This window comes from Podarcis gaigeae, assembly GCF_964106915.1.
Source record: "Podarcis gaigeae genome assembly, chromosome: 14".
NCBI lineage: Eukaryota > Metazoa > Chordata > Lepidosauria > Squamata > Lacertidae > Podarcis > Podarcis gaigeae.
The window spans coordinates 9,681,478-9,708,137 of record NC_139690.1 but is presented as its reverse complement, the minus strand read 5'-3'; the positions used below and the strand labels follow the sequence as shown (position 1 = coordinate 9,708,137).

Below are 26,660 nucleotides of genomic sequence, written 5' to 3'. Positions count from 1 at the left end.
GCAGACAATTGAAGATTGCCTTGGAAATCTGATCAGTCATGCATTTATTGTAACATTCAGTGATTTGCAATGTGGCTTCATAAAAAAAAAAGTAACCTTCTGTTGATTTTTCAAATACTTCTATCAGCGAAATCTTCCAGGAATTTTTTAAAAATATTGTTCTTTATTGATTAAAAATTTACATATCTATACAAACATGTGCTATCTCTTTACATATGAAGAAAAAGAAAATTATGTAGAAAATAGAAAATTTCTAAAAGAACAAAAAAGAGGAAAAATAAAGAAATAACAAAGATACGAAGTAAAAAAAAATCAAAAGAGGAAAAGACAAGACAACATTATTTACACAATAAAAGTGTTCATCGACACAATCCTTCCCACCCTTCTCATTATACTGTAGGAATTTGAATCTTTCCAAAAAGAAGCAAGTCGAAAGGCTTATGGGTTGCATCACATACTAGTTGTACGTTGAATAGAGCCATTAAAGTTATTGGACTTGAGTAACTTTGGTCCATTAATTTCAGTGGATCTATTCTGAGTATCGTATATATTTCACTTTTTTGCCTATGAATTAGTTTCTCATTTGGCCTGTCTGGAATGTAACTTGCAATGCTATTAGTATTGGCATTTATTAAACTCTTAATAAAATACTCCTACCAAGATTTCCCTTTGTAACAGTTGGTGGCCTTGATTTATTGGTTTTCCAGGGCATGTCCACGCATGTTTACTCATAAGTAAGTCCTATTATGTTAAAAGGTAAAGGTACCCCTGCCCGTACGGGCCAGTCTTGACAGACTCTGGGGTTGTGCGCCCATCTCACTCAAGAGGCCGGGGGCCGGGGGCCAGAGCTGTCCGGAGACACTTCCGGGTCACGTGGCCAGCGTGACATCGCTGCTCTGGCGAGCCAGAGCCGCACACGGAAACGCCGTTTACCTTCCCGCTGGTAAGCGGTCCCTATTTATCTACTTGTACCCGGAGGTGCTTTCGAACTGCTAGGTTGGCAGACGCTGGGACCGAGCAGCGGGAGCGCACCCCGCCGCAGGGATTCGAACCGCCGACCTTTCGATCGGCAAGTCCTAGGTGCTGAGGCTTTAACCCACAGCGCCTTATCCTTGGTAAGTGTAAACAGGATTGCATACAAAATGCAGGATTACATCCGTCAACAGATCTTCACAAACATGTTCTATTCATAAGGAGCGTTATATTTCTCCTCTCATTACACAGTTGCAGTTAAAAGCGAGTTTTAAGAATCAGAATAAGGAGAGAGATTGTAAATCACACTGCACTCCCTTCACAAAATAGGCCTCAAATTATATCTGTATCAGAACTCAAATCCCAATGTCTCAAAATGCGTTGCATGACTTGGGGGTGGGTCCCAGATAACTCTTTGAGTCTGTGAAAAATAAGATAAGTAAAAGATGCTTGTTGCCCATATGTAGCAAGCTGTAACTTTTTAAAAAAATAATTAAAACGAAACTAAAAACAAACTGCAGGGCTCAGAAAAAAGCAAACTGTCTCACTGCTTTCTGCTTATGATAAATACCGTAATTCTTGGCCTGTAGAAGAGGGGAGCTGACAGCAAAGGATTAACTCGGGTTGGCAAGGTTTACGTCGCCTGGACCGGTTCAATCCAGCGGAGATCCCTCCGTGGGCTGGATCACGTGTGTGAGAGAGCCCACACCCGCAATTACCTGCGTCTGCGCAGATGCGATTTCCGGTGCATGCACAGACAATTTCTGGCGCCGTGGAAGCGAGTCCCCATGCTGCGCTGCACCACTTTAGTGCAGCGTGCGGGGACTTGCCAGGCAGGCCGCTTGGTTTGGGGGTGGCTTGTGGGCCGGTTAAACGACCCCTGGGGGCCGCTTGTGGCCTGTGGGCCACAGGTTGCCAACCCCTGGATTAAGGCAGGACCAATCAGAAACACTTTGATCTTCCTGAAGGGGCAAATGTGGGATGGGCAATGGATGGGATTTTTACCTTTTGCAGTAGGCTGCATTCCAGAAACAGGTTTCTAAACACACCCCAAGCAAGAAGCTATATGCCCTGAGTTCTCTCTGACAGGTCATTCCTTCTGTGAAAGAATAAATGATTGCAAATCTAACATTAGAAATGACAGCGTTCAAAACAAGTAGGGGAACATTTCTACCTTCCAGGAGACTCTATATGATCTAAAAGTAGCCACCCTAAGGACAAAGGAACATCAAAGGAAGACTGCAATGTGAAATTGCTGTGTGCTTGTGTATATATACACCCATTACTCAGGATCATCTGATGAACTAGACTGTAGACCATGAAATGTTATACCATAATAAAGTAGCCTTTAAGGTGTCATAAGACTCGTTGTTTTAACACACCATATAACCCACAAAAGCATATTCTGGGCCAACATCCACAGTTCCAGAGTGGAGAGGGAATCAAACTGATGGTAAACAACTGATTTTACCAAGATTATAAATGTTTTTCAAACACCTTATCACATGCAAGGCAAAAGTAGATTTTTTTCTGTATTCAAACTAGAGGAGAAGCGTACATCAGTAATTAGTGACCATGGATACCATGTGAGAGAGATTTCTGGTTATACGGCATAAAGGAATTGGACAACAATGCTGAGGAAAGAATAAAAACAGGCCTGTTTTGATGGAAGTTAAGCTTTGATCTCATCTGGAGAGCCTGATGGCTGGATCTGAGAGCAAATAATTTCACTGGAACACAGATGGAATCTTCTGGAAGAGGAAAACAGTTGGTGAGTGGCAGTTATCAGCCAGGACGGCAAAGCTGTCTAATGAGATAGGGTGGAAGAGAAATAATAGCTCCTTGAAACGCATTGTTTCTGGGAAATAGGTGAGTTGGGAATAAATCGCTTAGAAAAATGATGGCAACGGGAAGCTATTTTAATATAGAATGCCACTCTCAATCTGTCAGTAATTTTGAAAGGGAGATCCAGAGCGGGAAAGTGGTATTGGTGTGGAAAGATAGAAGGTTGGTACTGACAAAAGCTTTATTTTTCCCAAACAACACAGAATTCCTGGCGATTCTGTGTATGTATTGAGCTAACCATACGCCTTGTGTGAAGAGGCTATATTCATCCCAGCAGCAGTAACCTTATTGCTGGCACCTGTCCTGTCTTGAGAGGTAATGGAGTGTGCCTCCAGGGTGAAATCAAACCACAAGCCTGGGCAATGTGGATGGATGTCCTGGGCTGCCCAGACGACGACCTCCTTCTGGGCCCTAGAGCCCAGCCTGATCTTGCCACAGTGCTCCTGAACCACTCGCCAAATGGCCGCCCACCCAGCGTTGGAGGGATGCACCCACCAAAGGCTGCATTGACTTGCCAGCTGGACTTCCCCCTGCGTGGGCAGGCAGGCAGGTGGCGCATCGCAGCCCCATGAACCCTCTGTGCCCCACACTTGCCTGGCAGCATTAGCGGTGACCGTTACCAGGCTCAAGGTGAACACTACACTGGTTGCCCATATGCTTCCGAGCCCCATTAAAAGTGCTGTTTTTGACCTTGAAAACTCTTTACGGCTCAGGACCCCAGTATCTTCTAGAACATCTCTCCTGATACAAACCTACCTGGACCCTTCGACCAGGCATAGGCAAACTCGGTCCTCCAGATGTTTTGGGACTACAATTCCCATCATCCATAGTTAACAAGACCAGTGGTCAGGGATGATGGGAACTGTATATATATATATATATATATTATTAAAGTTTTTAAACATAAATGCAAAGATAAAAAACAGTATAACATATATCATAACATACTTTCTTAACTTCTTTGGACTCCCTCACATCTCCCGCTCCCACTTGCATCATTGTCAATTCTTGCCCGCAATTTATCCTCTTGTTTACAATCTTGTGTCACATTCATTTAACTATAATCTGTTAATTCTCCAATAGGTTTATAATTTTTCCTCAACTTACTTGTCATCTTAATTCCATCTAATTTAGTGGTGCACAATTATTTATGATCTAGCATCCTTTCTTAACATTCAACCAAATTACAATGTTTTTTTAAATAAATCTTAAATTTCTTCCAGTCTTCTTCAACCCTCTCCTCTCCCAGGTCTCGGATTCTGCCAGTCATCTCGGCCAGTTCCATGTAGTCCATCAGTTGCATCTGCCACTCTTCCAGTGTGGGCAGCTCTTGAGTTTTCCAGTTCTTAGCGATGAGTATCCTTGCTGCCGTTGTTGCATACATAAAAAATGTTCGGTCCTTCTTTAACACCTTCTGGCCGACAATACCCAGGAGGAAGGCCTCTGGTTTCTTGGTGAAGGTATACTTAAATACCTTTTTCAGCTCATTATATATCATTTCCCAGAAGGCCTTCACCCTAGGGCAAGTCCACCAGAGGTGAAAGAATGTTCCTTCATTTTCTTTACATTTCCGATGATGGGAACTGTAGTCTCAAAACATCTGGAGGGCCGAGTTTGCTTATGCCTGCCTTAGACCTCCCTCTGAGGTTCTTCTCCAGGGACCCCCTCTGAGGGAGGCTTGGATACTGGTGACAAGGAAGAGGGTCTTTTCAGTTGTGACTCCCTATTGGTGCTATGTGCCTGGTACCTTTCATGACATCTTTTCAGCATCATTTAAAGACTTATATTTCCCCCCAGGCTTTTGATTGACTAAGACAATACTGTTTGTTATTACTATGCCCCAAAGCTTCCTGTGGCTGCTATAGGAGTTGTCTTGTTCCTTTTGCTTTAAGTCACTTGGAGTTAATTGGGTAACACATGGCAAACTAAATAATAATAATAATAATAATAATAATAATAATAATAATAATAATAATTTATTTATACCCCACCCATCTGGCTGAGTTTCCCCATCCCCTCTGGGCAGCTTCCAATCAAGTGTTAAAAACAATACAGCATTAAATATTAAAAACTTCCCTAAACAGGGCTGCCTTCAGATGTCTTTTAAAGAGAAGATAGCTGCTTATTTCCTTCACATCTGAAGGGAGGGCGTTCCACAGGGCGGGTGCCACTACCAAAAAGGCCCTCTGTCTTGTTCCCTGTAACCTCACTTCTCGCAATGAGGGAACCGCCAGAAGGCCCTTGGTGCTGGATCTCAGTGTCCGGGCTGAACGATGGGGGTGGAGACGCTTCTTCAGGTATACAGGACCGAGGCTGTTTAGAGCTTTAAAGGTCAGCACCAAGACTTTGAATTGTTCTCAGAAACGTACAAATAGCAATGATATTGCCCTTGGAGGGAAGACTACTGAAAGGTCTCACATCGAGTAGAGTTTTGCCACAATGCAGGATGTCCTCACATAACTGCCGCCCAGCCTTGATTATTATGCTTTATGATAAGCTCATTTAACTCCTTTTTCATCTGACAGGATGGCCCTATCTTGACTGCTGCCTTAGGGCATGTCTTTCTGCTATAATGTCCGCACCCGCAAGCAAAAACCCTTCAACTACCTCATTTACTACAACTGAAAAAGAAGCCCAGCCTGCCGGCACCAGTTCTTCTGAAACCTCTTGGGAGATACATGCAGATGATTTCACCAAGGAGTTATCCTGTGCTATATGTCTAGAGCTGTTTAAGGAGCCTGTCATTCTGCCCTGCGGCCATAACTTCTGTAAAAATTGTCTAGAGGCAGTATGGGGGAAAAAGGGAGTCTTCTGTCCACAATGCCACGCAAGCGTTCCAGAGCGAAAGTTCATAGCAAACAAAACACTGGAGAAAATGGCGGAAAGGATTAAGACCTTTCATGTAGGGTGCCAGCAACAGAAGTGCATAGAACACAGCGAGCCATACACCCTCTACTGGAAGCCGCAAGAAAAGCTAGCCTGCTTCAGCTGCCGAGAAACTCAACAACCCAAAGAACAAAGCACCCAGTTTCTCCTTATCCCAGATGCCGTCCAGATTTATACGGTAACCATTTTACCAAGGCCGGATCAAAACATGGGAAATGATCCAGCCAAACTCAAGTAGCAGTATTCAATGCTAGTCCTACTCAGAGCAGGCCCACTGGAGTTAATGGACACTACTAACTTGGATTTCTCAATTTCAGTGGGTCAACTCGGAGTAGGGCTCTGGGCTGATTTGCACTTACCTTTTTGCCCCAGGCACTGTTCTGTGCTTTAAAGCTCTGTGTCAAGTGTTTTATTTTCGCCCCAGATTTCCCTGTGAAAACCTGCGCTTTGGTGCTCAGTTGGAGCAAATGGCAATTTCAGGCTTTCTGCAGGTTGCCATTTGCTCTGATTCAGCTTTAATGAGCGGGTTTTTGAGGGGAAATCTCAGGAACAAAAGAAGAAGAAGAAGAGGTGCTCAACACTGAGTTTTAAAGTGGATGCGCCCCTACCTGGAAAGAGTGGAGGAAAGGTAAGTGTGGACAAGCCCTTAGCTAAATACAACCCAAGCTTTTTAAAACTACTGTATGCTGGTTTCAAAGGGAAACACCTAAGTACCTACTTATCAGGTCCATTGAAATCAAAGGTGTGTATATATGTTTTAAAGCTAGCTGGGCGTTGCTAAGGACTTAAAAGTACCTACCTGTGACACACATTTTCATGAATGTATAGTGTTCCTCTGGGGAAATGAAGATGGGTGGTTGAGGTCCCACCAGCACCTTGCTTTGCAGCATGCTCAGCTGCCCTATAAACATTGTTTTAAACGTTTTTGCTTTCTTTTTTAAGGTGCAAGGGTCAGGAAATTGGGGGCCCAGCTCAAAAGATCCAGTTTTTGGGCCACCTGCTCCCTGCACCCACAACCTCCTGGCTGGTTGGATAATGTTTTAACAATGGATGGAGATGATCCTGCACAAACATTTTAAAATGCTTCCATTCAGTAAGCAGGCCTCTAGCTCAAATAGACTTTTCTGCTAACTGGATGCAGCTTATAGCCTTACCAAACAAACAAACAAACAAACAAACAAACAAACAAACAAACAAACAAACAAACAAACAGCTTTATCACACACAAGTGGCACAGATTAGTTGCTTCATGGACTGCTTTTCTCATGGTTGCATTTTGTGCAGAAGGAAAATTCCATGTACCCAGGACAGCCTATTGCCACTCAACTGCAACTGTGGCTGCCCTGTGGAGAATAGTGTGGAGTATCACAAACACATGTTGGGTAGCACCCATGTCACTCCTGATGATGAGCAAAACAGCATCTGTGTCAGAAAACATATTTTTTTCTATTTTAAAATATTTCTAAAAAGAATTTCTCCTCTTTTTTTAATATGTGGACAAATCTGTCAAATATGATTATTCCAGTTGCAAATTCAGTTTGCCATATATCTGCATCAGTTTGCAATGAATATTCGTCAGCATTTTAGTGCACATTTCTCCGGATACACACATTTTTTGTCTAGTATATGTATTTTTGCAACCAATTTTATTTAATACCATGCATTTTTGTATGTTATTTTGACTAAATTTTGTGTATGCTTTCCCCATATATGCACATATTTTTACACCGTTTTGGGTTGTAGAACTTTATCACAACACTTGAAGAAGTTGAGGGTTCAAGTTCCCACGTTGGGGGAAAATATTCCTGCATTAGGGGGTTGGACTAGATGGCCCTTGTGGTCCCTTCCTATGATTCTTCCCCTCCCTATGGTTCTAGGACTTTCTAGGACTTCAGTTCAATTTTTTCTGCGGGGGTGAATGGATGACATGTGAGTTAAAGTTGCCCTCTAGAGCATGAAGATGGGAAATGCTGGTCTTGCCCAATCCTGTGCATATATTTACAGTACTTGGAAGTTGGCTTACTTAGTATTGCGATTTAAGTGGTTTTAGTTGCAGATGGCATTACTATTACATCAAAGAATCTCAGCCATGAAGCAAAGATACTTCCTGATTGGCACAGCTCAAAAAGAACAGAGATGGTGCCAACATAACAGCTTGCATCCTGCCAGTGATTTTTTAAATTTCTAGCTGTACTAAAAGTAACACTTTTCCAGATTAACTCATCTGCCAAGGAATGTCTGCCTCTCTGTCATGGACTCCTTGCATGTTGCAGAGAGTTATAGGAAGCACATATTTACAGTATATGCCTATCCAGTGCTTTTTTCTGGGGGGTACACAGGGGTACACATACCTCTAAACATTTTGTGAATCTAAGTTTGGCCTCATTGAGGGTCAGGGGTACCTTTACCTTTTTATTTCAATATGAGTAGGAAAAAGAGAGTACCCCTAAACATTTTTAAAGAAAAAAAGCACTGTGCCTATCTATATAGTAATATGCTTGTGAAAGATGTGAAATGCAGTGACCACCATGGAAAGGTTTCATGCAACTCTGGTAATGCGGCTAGCAAACTTAAATGGGACTGATCACCTTCCTTGGATATAGAATGACTGGATTATTTTTTATAATTATAGAATTATTCTGTGGATTATAGAATTATTCCTATCCCCCTCCAGGAAAAACTGCTCATGATGAGAATGCAGCTGAGGTCCATCATGATGAAACTCGAGATGTTGAAAAATGCTCAGGAGGAGAAGATTTCTAGTCATAAAGTGAGTAGCATTAATTTGTGTTTAAGAATAGCAGCACTGAAATTACTTTGTCTATACACCAGAATGTTAATGCACACGTGGGTCTCACAGATCCGATTTTTTCCTTGTAGCTTTGGTGCATGTTTGTCCACACACGAGCTCTTTCAATTGATTTCTGTCTGAATGCTTTCCCATCCACACTTGTGGGTGGTGTTTGATGACGTGTGTTTGCATTATGAGCTTCCGACTTCTCCTTTCAGTTAATACTTCCCAACCCTCCCAGAGTTCTGGAAGCCTGAGGACCATAGTGGGCATGCCTTCATGTATTTGTTTACCAGTGCATGACCTATTTTTTTATTTTTGAGGTACAAGTCATCAGATATACCAGATATGCACAAAAGAGGCAAACAATTTCAGATCCTCTGTGTCCCTATTTAACAGGGGCATCCTTGATTTAGAGAAGCTGTCCCAGTATCTGATGTGATCATGAAATGTCCCGCTTTTCCTTAGGATGTCCCTATTTTCACTGGAGAAATGTTGGAGGGTATGGAGCTGTCTGAAGGCAATACTGTATAGGGAAGGGTTTTTTTTTTTTTAAAAAAAAGGTTAATGTTTTATTTTGTTTTATTATATGTTGAAAGCCACCTAGAGTGGCTGGGGCAACCCAGTAAGATGTATGATGTATAAATAGTAAGATGGTCATTATGGAATGGGACGTACCTATTTTCATCGGAGAAATGTTGGAGGCTATGCAATTTTTAAAATGTACATGTGAGCCTAGCCACGCCAGTAGCAGGTCATTAAGGAGTGCCTCACCATTGGACATAGTGGTTTGTGGAAATAGATGGGACCAAGTAAAATGTCATACATGTAAAAAATGCCCCACTTGGCCATCCATCCGCAAAGTGAACTGCAGTACACCCACAATTGGGTAACACGAGATTTTATATTAAATTCCACCCCACCGCTTCACTGCTTAATCCATACTTCAGGAAAATTCAAATTATAATTAGGGAAAGTATAGGCTGCCCCTTGGATGAGGATAACATTGTGTGAAAAACAGGCACACATGGAATGCACTGAATCCACTTTAAACTGAATAATAATAATAATAATAATAATAATAATAATAATAATAATTTATTATTTATACCCCGCCCATCTGGCTGGGCTTCCCCAGCCACTCTGGGCGACTTCCAAAAAAATATTAAAATACTGTAATACATCAAACATTAAAAGCTTCCCTAAACAGGGCTGCCTTCAGAGGTCTTCTAAAAGTCTGGTAGTTGTTCTCTTTGACATCTGGTGGGAGGGCGTTCCACAGGGAGGGTGGAGAAGGCCCTCTGCCTGGTTCCCTGTAACTTGGCTTCTCGCAGTGAGGGAACTGCCAGAAGGCCCTTGGTGCTGGACCTCAGTGTCCGGGTAGAATGATGGGGGTGGAGACGCTCCTTCAGGTATACTGGACCTTCAGGTATACTGGACCGAGGCCGTTTAGGGCTTTAAAGGTCAGCACCAACACTTTGAATTGTGCTTGGAAATGTACTGGGAGCCAATGTAGGTCTTTCAAGACCAGTGTTATATGGTCTTGGCGGCTGCTCCCAGTCACTAGTGTTTTCCATACCTACATTAAATCAATTGAATGAAGGAAGCTAACTAACTAACTAACTAACTAGAATGCTGTGCACATACTTCAGTTTACTCTGAACCCAATGTGCTCCCACCACTGGTTTGTGAAACCATGTACACATGCTGTTAGTCACAATCCACATCTGTTCTGTAGTTTCTTGAGAAGTTTTGTGTTTTGATGCATTTCCCCGCAAAGTAGCTTCAATCTTATTTGATTGAATATCAAGACGCCTGCAACGTCTCTCCATCCAATGGTGTCAACAGACACCAGGCTACTTAGAAACACATCCAGCCATACTGAGGCACTTAACAATATGTAATGAAATTATCACCATCATCATTATTATAATTATCAATGATGTGCAAATGCAATTTGAAACCCAGTGGAGGGGAAAGGCCCCAACTATGTTTTAATCTAGCCCAAGCTAACTGGGCTCTGTTCAGTTCTGGTACTGAAAACAAATTCTAATATCAGGATGTACTCAGAGATACCTTGTTCTTTAATTGCACAAGGTCTGGTTGACAGATCATGTGATTTTAGTAATAAATAAATAAAATAAATTTGACACGCCTGAAGTTTGTAAACCCCTGATATAAAAGTAAGCTTGTCTGGAATTGTAACTCGATGCACTTTGAGTTTGCTCTTGACTGCCTATTATTAAAGAGGAAAAGAAAATCTAGAGAATCCCCCCAACAATAATGTTGCTATTTTAATAATTGTGTGCTTCACGGTGGGGTCTTAATACTGCGAAAGGGTCACTGAATTATTACAATGCAGTAATAGACAACAGTTTTCAAAAAAAGAGAAGATCTTACTTATTTATAAAAATACTTATATCAGCTACTAGAGTACCCTTTGCTTTGTCTGATAAATTGTTTTTTTTCCAGGAGAACAGATTGCAATTTCAGTACCACATTTCCTTGGAATTTCTAAAACTGCACCAGTTTCTTCATGGCAAGGAGAAAATGTACATCAATCAGTTAAAAGAAGAGGGTGAAATTCTCCTCCAAGAAATGGAGGCAAATCTAAACAAACTCCAAGACCAAACACAGAGCGCTAAGGATACCCTGGTCTGCATCCAGGCCCGTCTGTACCAGCAGAATTCTGCTGGCTTCCTGAAAGTAAGGAATTTGGACCTAACTGTATAGCATTGTTTGGGTTATTGTCCATGGGTTATTTCAGAGATTTCTAGCCCAGTCACTGTGTGCTTAGTATAAGGAAACAGCCCATAGTAATAAGGGATATGTTATTGAAAAAAGGGAGTTTTCCAGCTCCAGGAAATGATGCTCTGAGTTGCATTACCCTGTGTTTCCCCTTGACTGCACCACTTGAGCTCTGAAGGTCCTGACCAGGGAGATGCAAAATGTCCAGCAATTTGTGGCACAGGAAGAAGCCCTAAATTTCTATGAGCTAAAGCACAAATCGTATTTGGGCCCTCTTACATGGAGGTGAGGCAGGAAGCCAGTCAGCCAAGCTAATAGTGAGGTGAGCAGTGGCCTTGAGTGTGTGTGTGTTGTGTGCCAATTCACTACCCCACAATGCCTGCTGCCAGAAGGCTTTGATACTCAGGCCTTAACGCCTATGCTAGCCTGGAGCTGATATAGCAAAGATTTAGGAGGAAATTCACGCTAGTTGGCCGGTAGGATTTAGGATGCGGCAGTTAATCTACTGCTTTCCTTCCTCCCTGTCCCCACATAGAGTTGTTTTGCCCCTTTAGTAATGGAAGCTGAAAATAGAAGAAGGGAATGTGGGATACAGCAACAACAACATGTTTTTATAGCCTCGCAAAGAGATTTGGTGAAAGCAACTTTTTAGATCACCTTGAACATCTGCGAGAAAAGAAACACCTTCTGGAAGAGGAGACAGGCAGCCTGTGAGGGGCATCGATTGGTTTCCGGCGAAATGAACCACCTGTCCTGTTTGGGTTTGCTAGGTTCCACATATGCTGAAAGTGTGTCCCAAAGACCATTAGTAAATAACTGTTTTTTCCCCTCTCTCTCCTTTCCTCTGACAGGGAATAAAAGCTTTCATGGAAAAGTAAGTGTGAGTCTGTGAGCAAGTGTTATCGAAACAGTAAGGCAGGCTTTCTTTAATCAGTCAGGGGACAAGCCTTATTCAGGTGTGGGTACCAAATGTGAGTGTGATAGGGTGGGTAGCAGGAATGAGTATACTAGCCATGACCTTGAAAGTTGGCATATGTTCCAGTGGCAGGATGTTCTCCATGGGACCAGGCTATGCATTCTTGATACCTTGGTTCTTGGTATCTTGCATGGATGCTAAATAGCTAAATAGGACTAAATATTGTAAGTTTCACCATATGTAATTAAGGGCTATATTTCATATTTCATATTACAGAAGAGTAGGGCCTGGTTCAGACATAACACTATACAGGTAACTCATAACTTACACCTATTTAACTTGTGAACATTGAGGCTTGGGTTCCAGGCACACAAACACATAGTGGGTAGAAAGTGGGTGATGTTTTTTTGGGGGGAAACCTTTGGCAATTTCCCCCACCATTGCACCTAATGTCTTTTGACTACACTCAATTTTTGCATTGTGTGCTATCTCCGGAACGTAAGCCTCACATAAATTGAGAGTTGCCTGTAGCATAATTTAATATTACAGGAATGAGGTAGCACGAGCCTTGGGCTCGTGTGCTCTTCTCTTCTGCTGGCATATGCCAGAGTGTAGGGATGGAAGAGAAATTTGATTTTGTTTGCATTTTGAGGAGAAACTACCTCAGTATTTCACATTTTATGAAACAGTTTCTGAGCTGAAACACAGCTAGCCGTCAAAATTTGCACTACTCTGAATTTTTCAGTGCAGTTCTGCATCCAAATTAAACATACATTTTAGTTAAAATAACATGCAAAATAGCATTATATTAGGGGCCATTAATTGCAAAAATATGTACATTTGTCAAAACTGCATACAAATGTGTGCTTAGTAGGAGAAATGCACCCAAAAATGCTGGCAAATTTTAAAGAACTTTTTTAGGGGGCAGGGGGATGGACAGAATATTAAATTGCTATAGAAATGTGGAGAACTGAATTTAATATTCGGAATATGAGAAACATAGTGAACTTATATTTTAATTGGTCACAAATGTATCTTCAGGCAAATTATGGCTTAATGTGAACATGAAGCATACTAGTACATGCTGCTGAAAATTTATCTTTCCGTTCCTCCCTTGCTCCAACTACTGCTGCACCATTATTGTTATTGTTATTTTTATTCATTTATAGGGTCCTATTGTAGCCATTTCTGCAATGCCTCTTACAGTTTTTAATCACTGTCAACAATACTGAATATAGTAATGCATTATCTTAAACAAACATATTTTAAGTATATTTTGAGCAGTGCATCCCACATTGTCATTATACTTTTGAATGCTTTGATGGCCTTTGGCTAAGCAATGAAGATTTGTTTTGATATGTGAACCACTACAGTGGTTGTTTACAGAACCTTTTTTTCAGGCAGTATCACTTCCTGCTAACTGCAATGTGAATTCATGATTTGTGCAGGATGGAACAGAAAACAGAAAATTCATCTCTGGGTGAACTAGTGATCGGAACTCTGAATGCAGGGGACTACAAAGGGCCCATACATTATGCCGTATGGAAGGAAATGAAATCCATCCTCAGCCCAGGTAAAGCTGTGTCCTGTACCACTTACTCATCTTTAAATCAAACAAAAGCTGCAGCTCTATACACACATGGGAGTAAGCCCCACTGAACTAACTTCTGAGTAATTCTAAAGATACTGCAGCAAGGCATTAGAAAAATTGGCACTGCATTGTAGTCAAAGGCAGGAAAGGCACCATAAATTTGTATAGGACCGTGCTGTAAAATGGTTTAAGAGAAAAGACAGGCAGTCACTGAGCTTCACATAAGTGTTCTGATTCCTCTTTCTCACCACAATAAGGGCTTGCAGGATCATTTGTTGTTGTCTCCTGTTAGTCCCCCACAACACAGGAATATAATTTAAGAGAGTGCAAACATCTACCAATCAGTTTCTTCAAAACAAAGTTAACATGAACAATAATTTCTAACCTAAAAGAAGATACCGTATTTTTTGCTCTGTAAGACTCACTTTTCCCTCCTAAAAAGTAAGGGGAAACGTGTGTGCGGCTTATGAAGCGAATGCAGGCTGCGCAGCTATCCCAGAAGCCAGAACAGCAAGAGGGATTCCTGCTTTCACTGCGCAGCGATCCCTCTTGCTGTTCTGGCTTCTGAGATTCAGAATTCCCCCCCCCCCTTCTTTTCCTCCTCCAAAAACTAGGTGCGTCTTGTGGTCTGGTACGTCTTATAGAGCGAAAAATATGGTACCTCAAAGAGGTGTTTTCAGTGTTACATCACCAGCATCTGCCTGAACTAGCAAATTCCTTTCTCTAAAAGTGTTGTGGAGTCCAATATACATGGAACATCATTTTTTGCTGAATTAATCTCCGTTTTAAATCTCTGCTTCATCACTACATATAGATGCTGAAGCAACTTTTCAGTGAATAGAGGTGAATGGAATGCTCTATTCATTCATCAACAAGTTTCTGAAAATCCAATTTACAACATTTCCAAAAACATTTCTCAACAACCATTACACAAATATCCAACTATTTCCTTTAGCAATATTGGAGATATCTAGTTATTCAATGCCTACAGTCTATAAATAGACATTAAAAGGTGCTGTAGCTGAAGATACTGCCGTTCAGCATTAGTGAGTTAAGTGGCATTTGGACTGCAAACTTTAAAATGAAAGTGGCAAAATTTAAAATGACATTGTATTACTTTTTTGTTGGGACAGGGAATGCAGGTTTTCATGAATAACTTGCATATCTTTACATCAAGAAAAAAGTTTTCTTAATGTTTTTCATGTATTTATATCTCATTTTTCTTCCACTATGGAACTTAAGACAGCCTTAACAGAATTATTAGTGGTTTCCAAACTCAACATTCACCAAACCCAGACTTGCTTAGCTTCAGCAAAGCTGTTGAATTAAGACCTTAGCTGGTGCATTAAAAAGAACATCATATATTGAGGAATCAATTTTTTTGCATAACAAATTTTTTTTTCCTGACAGTGGTGTCTTATTTATTGGGTGTATTTACACTTTTACAATTGTCCTTAAATGTCTCCAATGCTACAATAGTCATGTTTTTCTTGATCCCACCAGACATTTCCTTCCTGACTCTGGACCCCAAAACCGCACATCCAAACTTGGTTCTCTCCGACAGGATGACCTGCGTGAGACATACTGACACAAAGCTAGTTTTGCCGGACATTCCAGAGAGATTTGACTGCAGCGTTTCTGTCCTGGCGGCTGAAGGGTTCACCACTGGGAGACACTACTGGGAAGTGGAGACATGGAACAAGACCAAATGGACCTTGGGGGTTGTGAGAGAGAGCATTAACCGAAAAGGGAACTACCCACTGTCACCCAAAGAGGGTCACTGGCTTATAAAGCTAAGGAATAAGAATGAGTTTAAAGCTATAGACATGGAATCAAAACCTCTGGCCCTGTCCAAAATTCCCTCTAGAATTGGGGTGTTCTTGGATTATGAGGGTGGTCAGGTATCCTTTTATAATGCAGACAATATGTCTCACATCTACACTTTCATGGACAATTTTGCAGAGAAACTCTACCCGTACCTTTGTCCATGTCTGAACGACGCAGGACAAAACAGTGAGCCCCTGAGACTTGTTGCTTTTCACTTATAGAGCCAGGGTGAGAAGGAGCACCTAGTGTAAAATAGATCTCTTTCACCCTGAGCTATTAGATATAGACAACTCATATGATCCAGTGCTAAGATCCCATTGTCAATGAAAGGGGACGGCAGGTGCCCCTGGACTTCTTTTGGGACTTAACTCTGGCCCTATCATTGGGACCTGCTCTGGTAGCTATCCTGACCCTTCCTGTGGTCCAGCTTCAATTCTGCTACACAGCCCTGCCATGTCTGAAAAGTTAGCAGGATCCCACGTAGGTCCCTAAAAGTGACATCGCAGTTGAGGCCTACGGCATTCTTACACTAACCACTCCTAATTGTAAACTTGTAAGGAGAGATTAATTATATATTTTTCCCCTGAAAGGCAAATTTTTATTAATTTTTTTTAAAAAAACCTCTCAAGTTCACAATGTAGCACAAGTTTAGCACATGTATAAAATTGTCCACATGTATATTTATTAGAAAAATATTCAGCTTTGAAATGGCAGAAGCAAAGGTTAATAAGTAATAACTCTGGGATAAAACTTGTTCCCCAACAAAAATGTTTTGGTGTGTCCTTTTGTATTTGTTTGATGAAATCCAATAAAAAGAATACTCATATCAATTTCACAGTGTGCTGCTGGGCTCTTGAATAAAGTTCAAATAATAGTCTTAATAAAGGGTAAATGTTTGTGTCTGTAGACCATTATTATCTGGCTTACACAGGTTTTGCACTCATTACACTACCCTACTGCAGGGCTAGCTGGGGTTGAAGGGTGCTATTTTTAAGGAGAAAGTCACACAAAAATAAAAAAATAAAAAAACCTAAAACATTTCCTGCAAAATGTGGAAAATTGAATGTAAGATTGGAAAAATGAGAAACTGGGGAAACTGGCAGATTCATCCATCCCTTATTGTGATAGATGTACATAACTGTCGGTGGAAAATCAAGTCCCTAATTTCACCATGACCCCATGTTGTAAGATGTTTTCAAGTAGGCTTTCCGTTTTATTGCCCTTTATGCTACCAAGACGGGCACTAGCAGCCAAAATATATCAGAAATCCTCTTTCACACAATTGCAACCTGCCATAGCTGGGCAGTCCCAGCAAGGCCCACCAACAGAGTAGGGGCCTAGCAATGGAGACCGCACAAGCCTTCAAAACCTAGATTTGGCCTTGTTCACGATTAATTGGTAGATTTGAATTCTGACAGGAATGCTGGAAAGTCAGTAGCATCGAAATAGCCTATATTGGGGTGGGGGCAGAGACTGCCTGGGACACCCTCTGTGTGCAAAACTCCATGAATTCCTGTGAGGAAAAGCAATTTTTTGTGGGTTCTCTTTTGTGTGCAATACACTGTGGAAAACGTGTGCACGTATTGGTCAAATGTAGTTGTGGAAAGAGGGTGGAGACATATTCCTCCCTCCTTCGCTCTGCAGGATTTTGATTTCACTGTATCAAAAAAAAGGCGGGAAAGTGGAGGCCTGTCAGGACCCCCCTTCAGGATGTTCAGGGGCTGCAGCGCTTGGTTTTCTCAAAGCGTCAGCCATGAGCTCCGTGGCCTTTGGGGTGAGGGGAAATCACGACACTCTGAGGAAGGAAAGGGGGAGATTTTATATCCCTCAGCCTGAGGAGAAGGTTGAGGGTGAAAGTCAAACTCTGTGTTTTCACTGAGGGCAGGGAATTGGCAGGGGTGCCAAATTGAATAAAATGGTTTTTTTGTGTGTGGGGGGGGGGCAAGTAAGCCCTGACTTGCAAAATCAATCCCATGTCACGGAGCACTCACATCATTTGAAATGACAATGCCCATATACTTTTTGGGGGGTGGGGGCAGCCCCCTCAAATATTTTATTTTGGCTCCTATGGGAAATGGGATCGAGAGGGGTTGGTGGGAGCAGCTAGCTTTGAAGGGACGGAGAGCTCCAGCACAGCAAACATTTATCTATCTTTCTATCTATCTATCTATCTATCTATCTATCTATCTATCTATTGGTATAGAAAAAATAGGGGTGGTTGGCTTTTGCTGCCCAAGGGACTGAGTCCCCTAAGTCTATGATCGGTCAGAGATGAATGGGTGGAGGCAGGAGGCCAAAAAAGCATGGCAGATCATTATTATTATTTTTCTGTTGCAACTGAGTTATCTCCCCTCCTAGCAAGGAGGCAAGAGAGACTATACCAGTGCAAAGAATAATGTCGGCCCCGCAACCCTCAATATAAACTATGAACCTTTTGAGTTATCTCTTCACCTTGGACTCTGTCAAGAAACGCCCTGTAAAGAAATTCCTGTGAAGATAACATAAAGGAGAAAGTATTAAGAATACCGTTATGTTTCGTTATTAAGCTGCCTTAAACCTGTTATGCTAATAACTCACCCCTTGATTCTGATTGGCTTCATTTTTAATTTGCATCTTCAAAAAAGTTTAATAAAGAATTAGTAAACAACAACAGTTCAATGCAAGAGATGCATGTTTGCAAATTTCAAAACCCATATTTCAAAGAGTAAGTATATTTTGAAGAAGAAAGATTATTCCCTTGTGGCATTTTTCTGCAGTTGCTGAAGGAGGAGTGATCACAAACCAGGATGCTGCTGATTATCTGTTCAGCAGTGATGCTTCCCACCCTGACACAAAAAGGTATATTTTGTAGCTGGCTTTATAGCTCAGTTTTTATCAATACCATACATGGTCTGAAGTCTGGGCATTGTACACTAGAAGCTTCTGCTTCTACTGCTTAATTTCTGGAAGGAGAAGTGTTGGGATGTAAATCAGCTTTAAAATATCCTTCTGTATTGGAAATGCAAGAGGTATCTCACAGATATTTAATAGCTTGGGGATGGAGGATATGCATATATTGTGGATTATATTGCCTATATACCTGAGAATGGAGATGATGTAAGGCTGTGGTTCCCAAACTCCCCCCCCCCCCACACTAGCACATGAAAATTGCTGAGGCTTTTAGTGGACCACTTAATGATTTTTTCTGGATTACTGTAGCAATTGTCATGTGCTGCCTGTGCTAGATGCTACATCGTTTTATGTATTTTATAGTATTACAATTTGAATTCCATTATCTTCAAATTGGAAAACTGTTAAATACAGTGTGGGAAATAAACAATGCAAATGCAGTTAAAACTCAATATGAATATTTAATGTGCTGGATGCGCCGTCTCCAACCACAAATCCACATACGGGCTGCAGAACACCTGAATGAAGCTCATGGACCACAGTTTGGGAACTCCTGATCTAAGGCATTTTGCTGCCAAGGCAAAATATCCTAGCAGCACTCCCTTGTGGTGGTAAAAAATATAGCAACAAACAAACTAATTCTATTTAAGGATGCCTCCAAATCCTCTCTAACTTGGCTGATTTTTGGAGGAATTCGTCCTGCTTGAGAGTTAATTGAAAGCTGTAATTAAAACAATTGTTTGGATGTTTCATATTAATTTCTGTAACCCCCTTCCTCTTCCTCTAGAATACACCAGAGCTTAGATTATCTAGAAGACAGAGTCACTGTTTTTCATTCTTCTTATCTTACGGCATGTGTCAACTCTGCAACAAAAAACTCAACAGCATTAGGGCACTTCCTCCTTCTACCTGCCTGCTTGCAGCAAGGTGTGTGGGCACAAGTATTTCCCCCCCATTTCAATATTAAACTTGTTATTTAAGACAGGGATGGAAACCTTGGGCATGATGTGTGTGTATGTGTGAAAAGCAGTCCTTCAGTTTTCTCTGTCCAACCCTTGGCACTCTCATCAGGCCACACATCCCTCACCAACCCAGCTGAGCACCTGCCTCAAGTGCTTTTGCCTGACTAAAATGGGTCCTTGAAGTACTACCAAGGCAAACATTGTTAGTTAAGTGATGGCCATTACATTGCATCAAATGATAAAGCTGCACTGAAAGCCTGATTCTCTTTCCTTTTGTAATCCCGACAGAAATTAGAGGAAAAAATGGCAGCTTTATATGGGAGCAGATTTCCAACCCTCTGAAGTTGCAGGTAAGAAGAATATCGAATGTACATTACATGATTTTGATTTTAATTTAGTTATCTGTTTTGGTCTGTAACTTTTTTATTTTAGATTTTCACATACAGCATTTGTATGTACAGTATGGAATAGTACTCCAAAATGAAATAACTGAAATTTGCTGAAAGCATGAACTTGGTATGTAGTTTCCTCCTTCCTTTAGAGCAGTGTTTCCCAACCTTGGGCCTCCAGCTGTTTTTGAACTACAATTCCCATCATCCCTGACCACTGGTCTTGCTAGCTAGGGATGATGGGAGTTGTAGGCCAAAAACATCTGGAGGCCCAAGGTTGGGAAACACTGCTTTAGAGCTGCCATTTTTTTATATCCACAGCCCAGTCAACCTGTTGATGTAAAGTGCCACAGGGTGGAAGAAGAGACCAAGGCCCAGAGAGGGTTGGATAAAAGGTATATTTTGTATCAGATGATATTGTTGGATGTCTGTAGTTTTATGCAGTAGCTAAAATACACTGGTGGTGGCATGTGTTCAGTGATAGTGTAGCACCCTGCTTGTGGTTAACGCTTAGCTGGAATGAAATATTCAACGCAGCAATAGAGAAATTAAAATAATAATTTATTTGTCAGACAAATAAATGAGAGGCACAGTGGTATATGGTTACCAAGCTCTGGCCTGGCCTCCTGCCATTCTGGCCAGCACTTATATTTCCTTAACCCAGCCCCCTTGCTCCTCCTGTGGCTGCCTCTGTCCAATCAGCCTGGTTGAAATTCCTATTGGCTGTTTGCTAGAACCAATCACAAAAGATACACCCATTTCCTTTTGCCTTTTATTGAAAATAAAAGCTATATATTCTTCTATCTATAAATGACAAATAAGTAGTCATATATCTTACATTTGTCTCAACAAGGAACCTTAATTACCAGCTCACCTCTTGCCCTCCTTGCCCTATTGCCTTCCAAAACAGATGGTTTAATAGTTTTAAATTTTTATCTTAAACAGATGTCAAGGATCTTGAGTTCACATCATCATTGAAAGATCTCCTTCCTTTGGAGGTCTTTAAACAAAGGCCTGACAACCATATGTGTGCTCTAATGGTGTTTCCTGCTTGGCAGGGGGGCTGGGCTGGTGGCTGACTTAATTTCAGGATAGTTACAACTCTTACAACTATATGAAATAAGAATCTAGCATAAGGATTTAACATTTCTTAGTTTCTAAATCCTTTGCATAATTACATTTAAGCCAATATATTTAATACATAACATAAATAACCTTTTAAAAGGAAAAGAAATCTTAAAAGGATCTCAGTTTAAGAAAGAAACAACTTTAGAAAAAGACTTCCCAAAATACTCCCTCCCTTTCTGCCAGCCAGATGCTTTTCCATTGCTCTTGACCTTTTAACCTTAGGAAAATATGGCTCAAGTTTAATGGGAGGCACATGGTTTTATTTTACTGTTTACCAACTCTTAATTATGTTTTCTCAGCCTTTTTTATATTCTATAATATGTAGGGTCAGTGTAACCTTGGCTCTCAGCCTGTAATTCCCTTTTTACGACTTTGAGAATTGTTTTCTGCTATAAATCAGGGGGGCCCCTTGTCCAGGAGGATAAACATCTTGCCAAGGTTCTTAGGCAGCTGGTCTTCTGCCTGGCATGAAACATTTGTGAATTTTTAAGCTCATTTTAAAATACAGGCCCTAATCAAAAATATAAGCTTTGATAAAAATGCAGGCTATGATTAGATGCCTCAATAGTGTCGATTAGCTAAAGTCAGTTCTCACAGCTAGTTCTCAATTCTTAATTTTTTATTGGAAATGTCCAATATCATTATCACTCCACCAACAGTAATTTTATCAACAATGCCCAGAGTTGTATCCAGAGTTAATCATCACTGGAATTAATCAACATGATTAACTTAAGTCTATTAATATCAGTGAGTCTACTCTAAGTTGAGCTTGGAAACCCAATATGAAAGCATTAATTAGCTCCCCTCACAGAAGGGAAGTAATTTGAACCAAAGAATGTTAGTCTGCCCAACTGAGCTCCCACAGCCAGAAAAGATGTCTACATCAGGTTACTTAATGCATCTTGTTCCATTGCCTTGGCCTATTATTTTATTTATTTATTGAATTTATATACTGGAGGTCTCAGGGCAGTGCATACTAGACGTCATACAGGGCAGTCTCTGCTAGAAGTCAGTTATATTGGTTTTATTCCACTTTATCATATGATGCGTCTGGACAGGTTTTGTTTGTGGGAATAGTGCTCCTCATGAATGCAGGTTTGTTGTTTTTTGTTTTTCTGTGTCTGCAAGATGTTATTGGCATCAAAATGCCAGCTTGTATGCTCCCCCACTTCATCTTGATTTTCCCATTCTGGGGGAAATCCTGTAAGTTAAAAAATCTGTTTCTGGCAACACATTTAGAATATATCGCTGGTTGTGTACACTGGTGATATATATTGGCATGTGACTGCCCAAAAGACTCATAGGAACTGCAGTTTATGTCAGAGCTACAATTCAAAGCCCTCTTAACAAACCACAGTTCCCAGGATTTGTTGGGGAAATTATGTGCTTTCAGTGTATGTTCCATATGAAGTCACAACCTGTTCACAGTAGTAAGCTCCCATATGGAAGCACCCATGACTTCCAACCAAAGTAATTCCAGGGAATTGACAGTTCCAAGAATATTTATGAAGAAAGGATGCCTTTTAACAGTTTAAACCTGTTTACTTCATTAATATAAATGTCTGATGAACCATAGCTGGAGTCTGGGTCTAGATAATACAAAACAGCACAAGTTAAAAATTATGCTCTTGTAAATCTCTTTCTTCAGGGCAGTGCACAGATTCTTGTCCCTTGAGTAGCAAGCTGATGGAAAACAAAAATAATAATCTGGAATTAAAAGACTTCTCTGGTGTTATATTGATTGTTGTAAAAAACAAAAGGCTTTTGAAAGTGTAAATAATAGCAAAATTTCTGTCTGAAATTACAGTGAAGACAATCAAATCCCAGGGACAGTAGAAACAGTGAAGATGGCATATATTCCACTACAAGATTATCCAGCAAGCAATATGGTGATAGGTAAGAACAAAGCGTAGTTTAGGATTTATCACTATTAGGATTTATCACTACCGTATTATGCACATGGCCTCAGTTTTAAGGACAGCATAAAGCCAATACAATAAAACACAAAACAAAGATTAAAAGCAGCACATTTTAATCTGATCTTCATCAATGAATGGCAAACTATATCTTGCTCAGCTAGATAAGTTAAAAAATCTATTTAAACCCCTGGTTCAACAACTGTGGTTTTCCTAGAGACACAGGCTCTGTACACAGTACACACCATACATTTAAAGCAAATTGAAAGGACATTCTTTCTCCCAAAGAATTCTGAGAACTGTGCTTAATGGCTCACAGAGCTACAATCCCCAGCACCCTCCACAAACTGCACTACAGGCATGCATCCTTAAGTGCATTTGAATAGAACTGGTGGGAGATATGGGACAGCCTGGCTTAGAGAAATGGCAGGAGACCAGAGTCCTTTGTGACAGCTACTTCTTTAGGAATTCAGGTCTCAATTTAGTTAGATAAAATTCAGCATCTTGAATTGGGCCCAGGTAAGAAGGCAAAGAATTAACCTTTTTAGAACTGGTGTAATGTGGGTGAATTTTCTACTAACTGAAGCTCCCAAACCTCCTGCAAGGGTGGTCCCACATAACTCACATTGCAATAATCCAACCATTGCAATAATCCAATCATCACTCTATCCAGATTACTGTGGTACCTCGGGTTACAGACACTTCAGGTTACAGGCTCTTCGGGTTACAGACTCCGCTAACCCATAAATAGTACCTCAGGTTAAGAACTTTGCTTCAGGATGAGAATAGAAATTGTGCGGTGGCAGAGCAGCGGCAGCGGGAGGCCCCATTAGCTAAAGTGGTACCTCAGGTTAAGAACAGTTTCAGGTTAAGAACAGACCTCCAGAACGAATTAAGTTCTTAACCCGAGGTACCACTATTAGTGTCTAGAAGTGGTCATAGCTGGCAAGCCAGACATTTCTGGTGAAAGGCACTCCATGCCACAGAGACAACCTCCATCTCTAGTGACAAGACTGGATCTCAGTGTACCTTTAAACTGTGAAGTGTGGGTTTAGTTAGTATGGTTCAATTCATTTAATTTCATCTGTTTTGCCAACAGTTTCTGAAAGGGCTGAAGTGAATTTGTTATTGATTTCAGATATTAAAATTGAATTGGATTTACAATCCAGAAGCAATCCTTTTCATCCAGTTTTAATAGTTTTTTAAAAGCTGCAGTCAAAATAATATTACATTTATTCATGCAAATACACACAATTTAAATTAATGATCTCTCTCTTTCTTCATATTCCTGTCCTTGGGTTATGACATCAGATCATAGAACTGTAGAGTTGGAAGTGACCCAGCCAGTTCATCTAGTCCAACCCCCTGCAATGCAGGAATATGCAGCTGTCCCATATGCGGATCAGGACAAAATGAAATATGACACTGGAGAGTTATCCCTGAATTTTCTGTCTCTCTTTGAAAATTTCATTATTTTAAGAGCAGGTGTGTGTAGGATTGGATTGTTGGGCTAGTGGAGGACTTTTTAAAAACTCTTTCCCTGTTCCTCTGTGCTGTTTAAATCACCTTCTCTCAAGTTGCTAATTGTGTCCCATTAGTGGAAACACAAGGGTTCCCCAGCCAACAAAAAAAATTGCTTTGTAATTAAGCAATTTTTAAGGCCTTCCAATATTTTTAAGGCCTTCCAATATTTCTTTCTGTGTTTTGCCTCATTTCTTTCTGTGTTTTTTAAAACAATATTGAGATTGAGAAATGTGTACCTTTTAAACCTTTACTTCACAGGTTATCCTTCTGCTAAAGAGATGAACAAATTCCTTGGAGAAATACAGGATTTCATTCCTGGCTGCTCTGATTACTTGGCATACTGGATTCCAAATGAAACAAGTATTTTCTCTGATCGGAAATCAAAATTAAAACGGAAGTTATAAGTAACATTTAACAAACACACCCTGCCTCTGAATATTCTTCCTTGTGCTCCTCGTTCTTAATTTTGCCAGATGTGCTTTACTCTGAATTTTCTCCTGAAAGGATTAGCAATTTTACATTAGAAAGTTTTGTCCTGCACGATACTTTAGAATTTGAACAGTTAAATTCTGTAAATAATTTATAATTTCAGAACTACCAAAAATTTTGTTTGATTTCTGTTCTATTACTAGAACTTAAGCCGAATAGCAATGGTTTCAGTATTACTACTTCTGCATAGATGTGTGTGTCTACTTTTCAATGAAGCTGCTTTGGTTGCTTGCAAAGGTCATCTATAATACAAGGAGAAGCATTCTGAATTGCAGGGTGATAAGTTTTAGCAGCCCAATCTTAGGTCCTGCTTTCAGGCTTCCCACTTGCATCTGGTTGGCCACTTTGAGAACAGGCTGGTTGACTAGATGGGCCAGCGGCCTGATCCAGCAGGCTCTTACGTTCTTGTTCCTGGTCCAGCTTGTGAGGTAAAAATATGCAGTTGACAACACATCCAAATGTGATAGTAGAACACATACTTTCCATAGAGAGTGTGAAACGTTTGCACCTTGGCACCTTTCACTAGGGCTGGGAAAAGGTCTCTGTCTCAGATCCTGTAGATCCACTGCCACATGTGGTGCTTACAGATTGAAGTTTACTGTGGAATCAGAGCTGCTCATGGATGTGAGTTTGTCACACTGTCTACATCAGGGGTCAGCAAACTTTTTCAGCAGGTCCCTTAGACCTTGTGGGGGGCCGGACTATATTTTTTTGGGGAAAAGAACAAATTCCTATGGCCCAGAAATAACCCAGAGATGCATTTTAAACAAAAGCACACATTCTACTCATGTAAAAACACACTGATTCCCAGACCATCCTCAGGCCGGATTTAGAAAGCGATTGGGCCTGATCCGGCCCCCGGGCCTTAGTTTGCCTACCCATAGTCTACATGGTTGTAATCAGCCTGTTTGCTAAATCTACCCCAGTTTTTTTTTTAATCAGACTTAATTTCTGTAGACATAAAAAACATAAGCAGGATAAAGAATGGATATTCAGCTTTAGTTTAGCCTTTCTGAAGATTGCCTGAATGGAGTTCATGGACTTCCAGTGGTCTGCAGACCACAGTTTGACAACTCTTTGCTTTATGTATGCCTGAGTTTGGACTGTATTTCCACTCTGAGCTGCAAAGTTTTGGTTAAGTTGAGCAGATGCATGTTTTTCTTCAGATTCATAGTAGTGCTCTTTAGAGGGCAACATATGCCCATAGGCAGCTGGGCCAGGTTCAAGGCCCTTGTGTCACTGTACAAAGCCTGGGACAACCTGGGTCCAGGATATCTTAAGGACCACCTGAATCCTTAAATCTCAATCTGGTAACAGAGATAAGCGCTGTTAGTTGTCCCTTGTGTTATAGAGTCCTGACCAGCCTCAACCAGAAGCTGGGCATTTAGTGTTGCTGGTCCCATGTTGTCAAACACTCTTCCAGCAGAGATGTGGCAGGCCCCCTCACTTTTAATTTCCAGGTGTCTCTTGAACAGGTGTTTTATTTTTAATATAATGTTGACAGGCGTATGCAGCTTTTAAAACATTCAAACTTGTTTAAAGTTCACCATTTTCTTAAGTGGCCGGTCATTTTAATGAGTGTTCTGTACTGATCTTAATGTGTATGTTTTCTAAAAATAATGCGCTTATATTGCTGTACTGCACCCTGATATTTTACAAGAGGGCATGGTTTTATAAATAAATGTGCACGTCAGAATGCGCTAAGCCAGCCCTTCTGCTTGGAGGGGGGCTTGCTCACTCCGCTGAGCAGGCCCTGAAGTCCTCCTTCTGGTACTGTAGGCACCAGC

General features: G+C 40.9%; 2 protein-coding genes across 8 annotated transcripts; both read left to right on the top strand.

Annotated features, from left to right (window-relative positions):
* The first annotated feature begins 2,723 nt into the window (after positions 1–2,723).
* On the top strand, positions 2,724–16,406 carry TRIM69 (tripartite motif containing 69). The gene is made up of 7 exons (XM_083712745.1): positions 2,724–2,841; positions 5,343–5,881; positions 8,378–8,473; positions 10,967–11,200; positions 12,094–12,116; positions 13,607–13,731; positions 15,253–16,406. The coding sequence occupies exons 2-7, from the start codon at positions 5,390–5,392 to the stop codon at positions 15,795–15,797; spliced, it is 1,515 nt and encodes a 504-aa protein (XP_083568871.1). The 5' UTR covers positions 2,724–2,841; positions 5,343–5,389; the 3' UTR covers positions 15,798–16,406.
* A 326-nt stretch (positions 16,407–16,732) lies between these two features.
* Positions 16,733–24,805, top strand: TERB2 (telomere repeat binding bouquet formation protein 2). 7 transcript variants are annotated; one of them, XM_083712927.1, is made up of 7 exons: positions 16,733–16,760; positions 18,333–18,414; positions 19,253–19,392; positions 19,716–19,777; positions 20,138–20,211; positions 22,752–22,840; positions 24,643–24,805. In XM_083712927.1, the coding sequence occupies exons 1-7, from the start codon at positions 16,748–16,750 to the stop codon at positions 24,786–24,788; spliced, it is 606 nt and encodes a 201-aa protein (XP_083569053.1). In that variant the 5' UTR covers positions 16,733–16,747; the 3' UTR covers positions 24,789–24,805. The 7 variants fall into 7 exon arrangements, with proteins under 7 accessions (XP_083569053.1, XP_083569052.1, XP_083569051.1 ...); XM_083712926.1 differs by having other exon boundaries at positions 16,733–16,775; XM_083712925.1 differs by lacking the exon at positions 16,733–16,760 and adding an exon at positions 16,926–17,115.
* Positions 24,806–26,660: the final 1,855 nt, after the last annotated feature.

Bases quoted from the DNA above. Each gene is read 5' to 3' on its own strand.
- TERB2 (XM_083712922.1), top strand. From the start codon at position 17,330: ATGAGCTCCGTGGCCTTTGGGGTGAGGGGAAATCACGACACTCTGAGG. The intron at 18,415-19,252 runs GTATATTTTGTA...CTCTTCCTCTAG, and splicing joins TCCCACCCTGACACAAAAAG to AATACACCAGAGCTTAGATT. The intron at 20,212-22,751 runs GTATATTTTGTA...CTGAAATTACAG, and splicing joins CAGAGAGGGTTGGATAAAAG to TGAAGACAATCAAATCCCAG.
- TRIM69 (XM_083712745.1), top strand. From the start codon at position 5,390: ATGTCCGCACCCGCAAGCAAAAACCCTTCAACTACCTCATTTACTACA. The intron at 5,882-8,377 runs GTAACCATTTTA...ATCCCCCTCCAG, and splicing joins ATGCCGTCCAGATTTATACG to GAAAAACTGCTCATGATGAG. The intron at 11,201-12,093 runs GTAAGGAATTTG...TTCCTCTGACAG, and splicing joins ATTCTGCTGGCTTCCTGAAA to GGAATAAAAGCTTTCATGGA.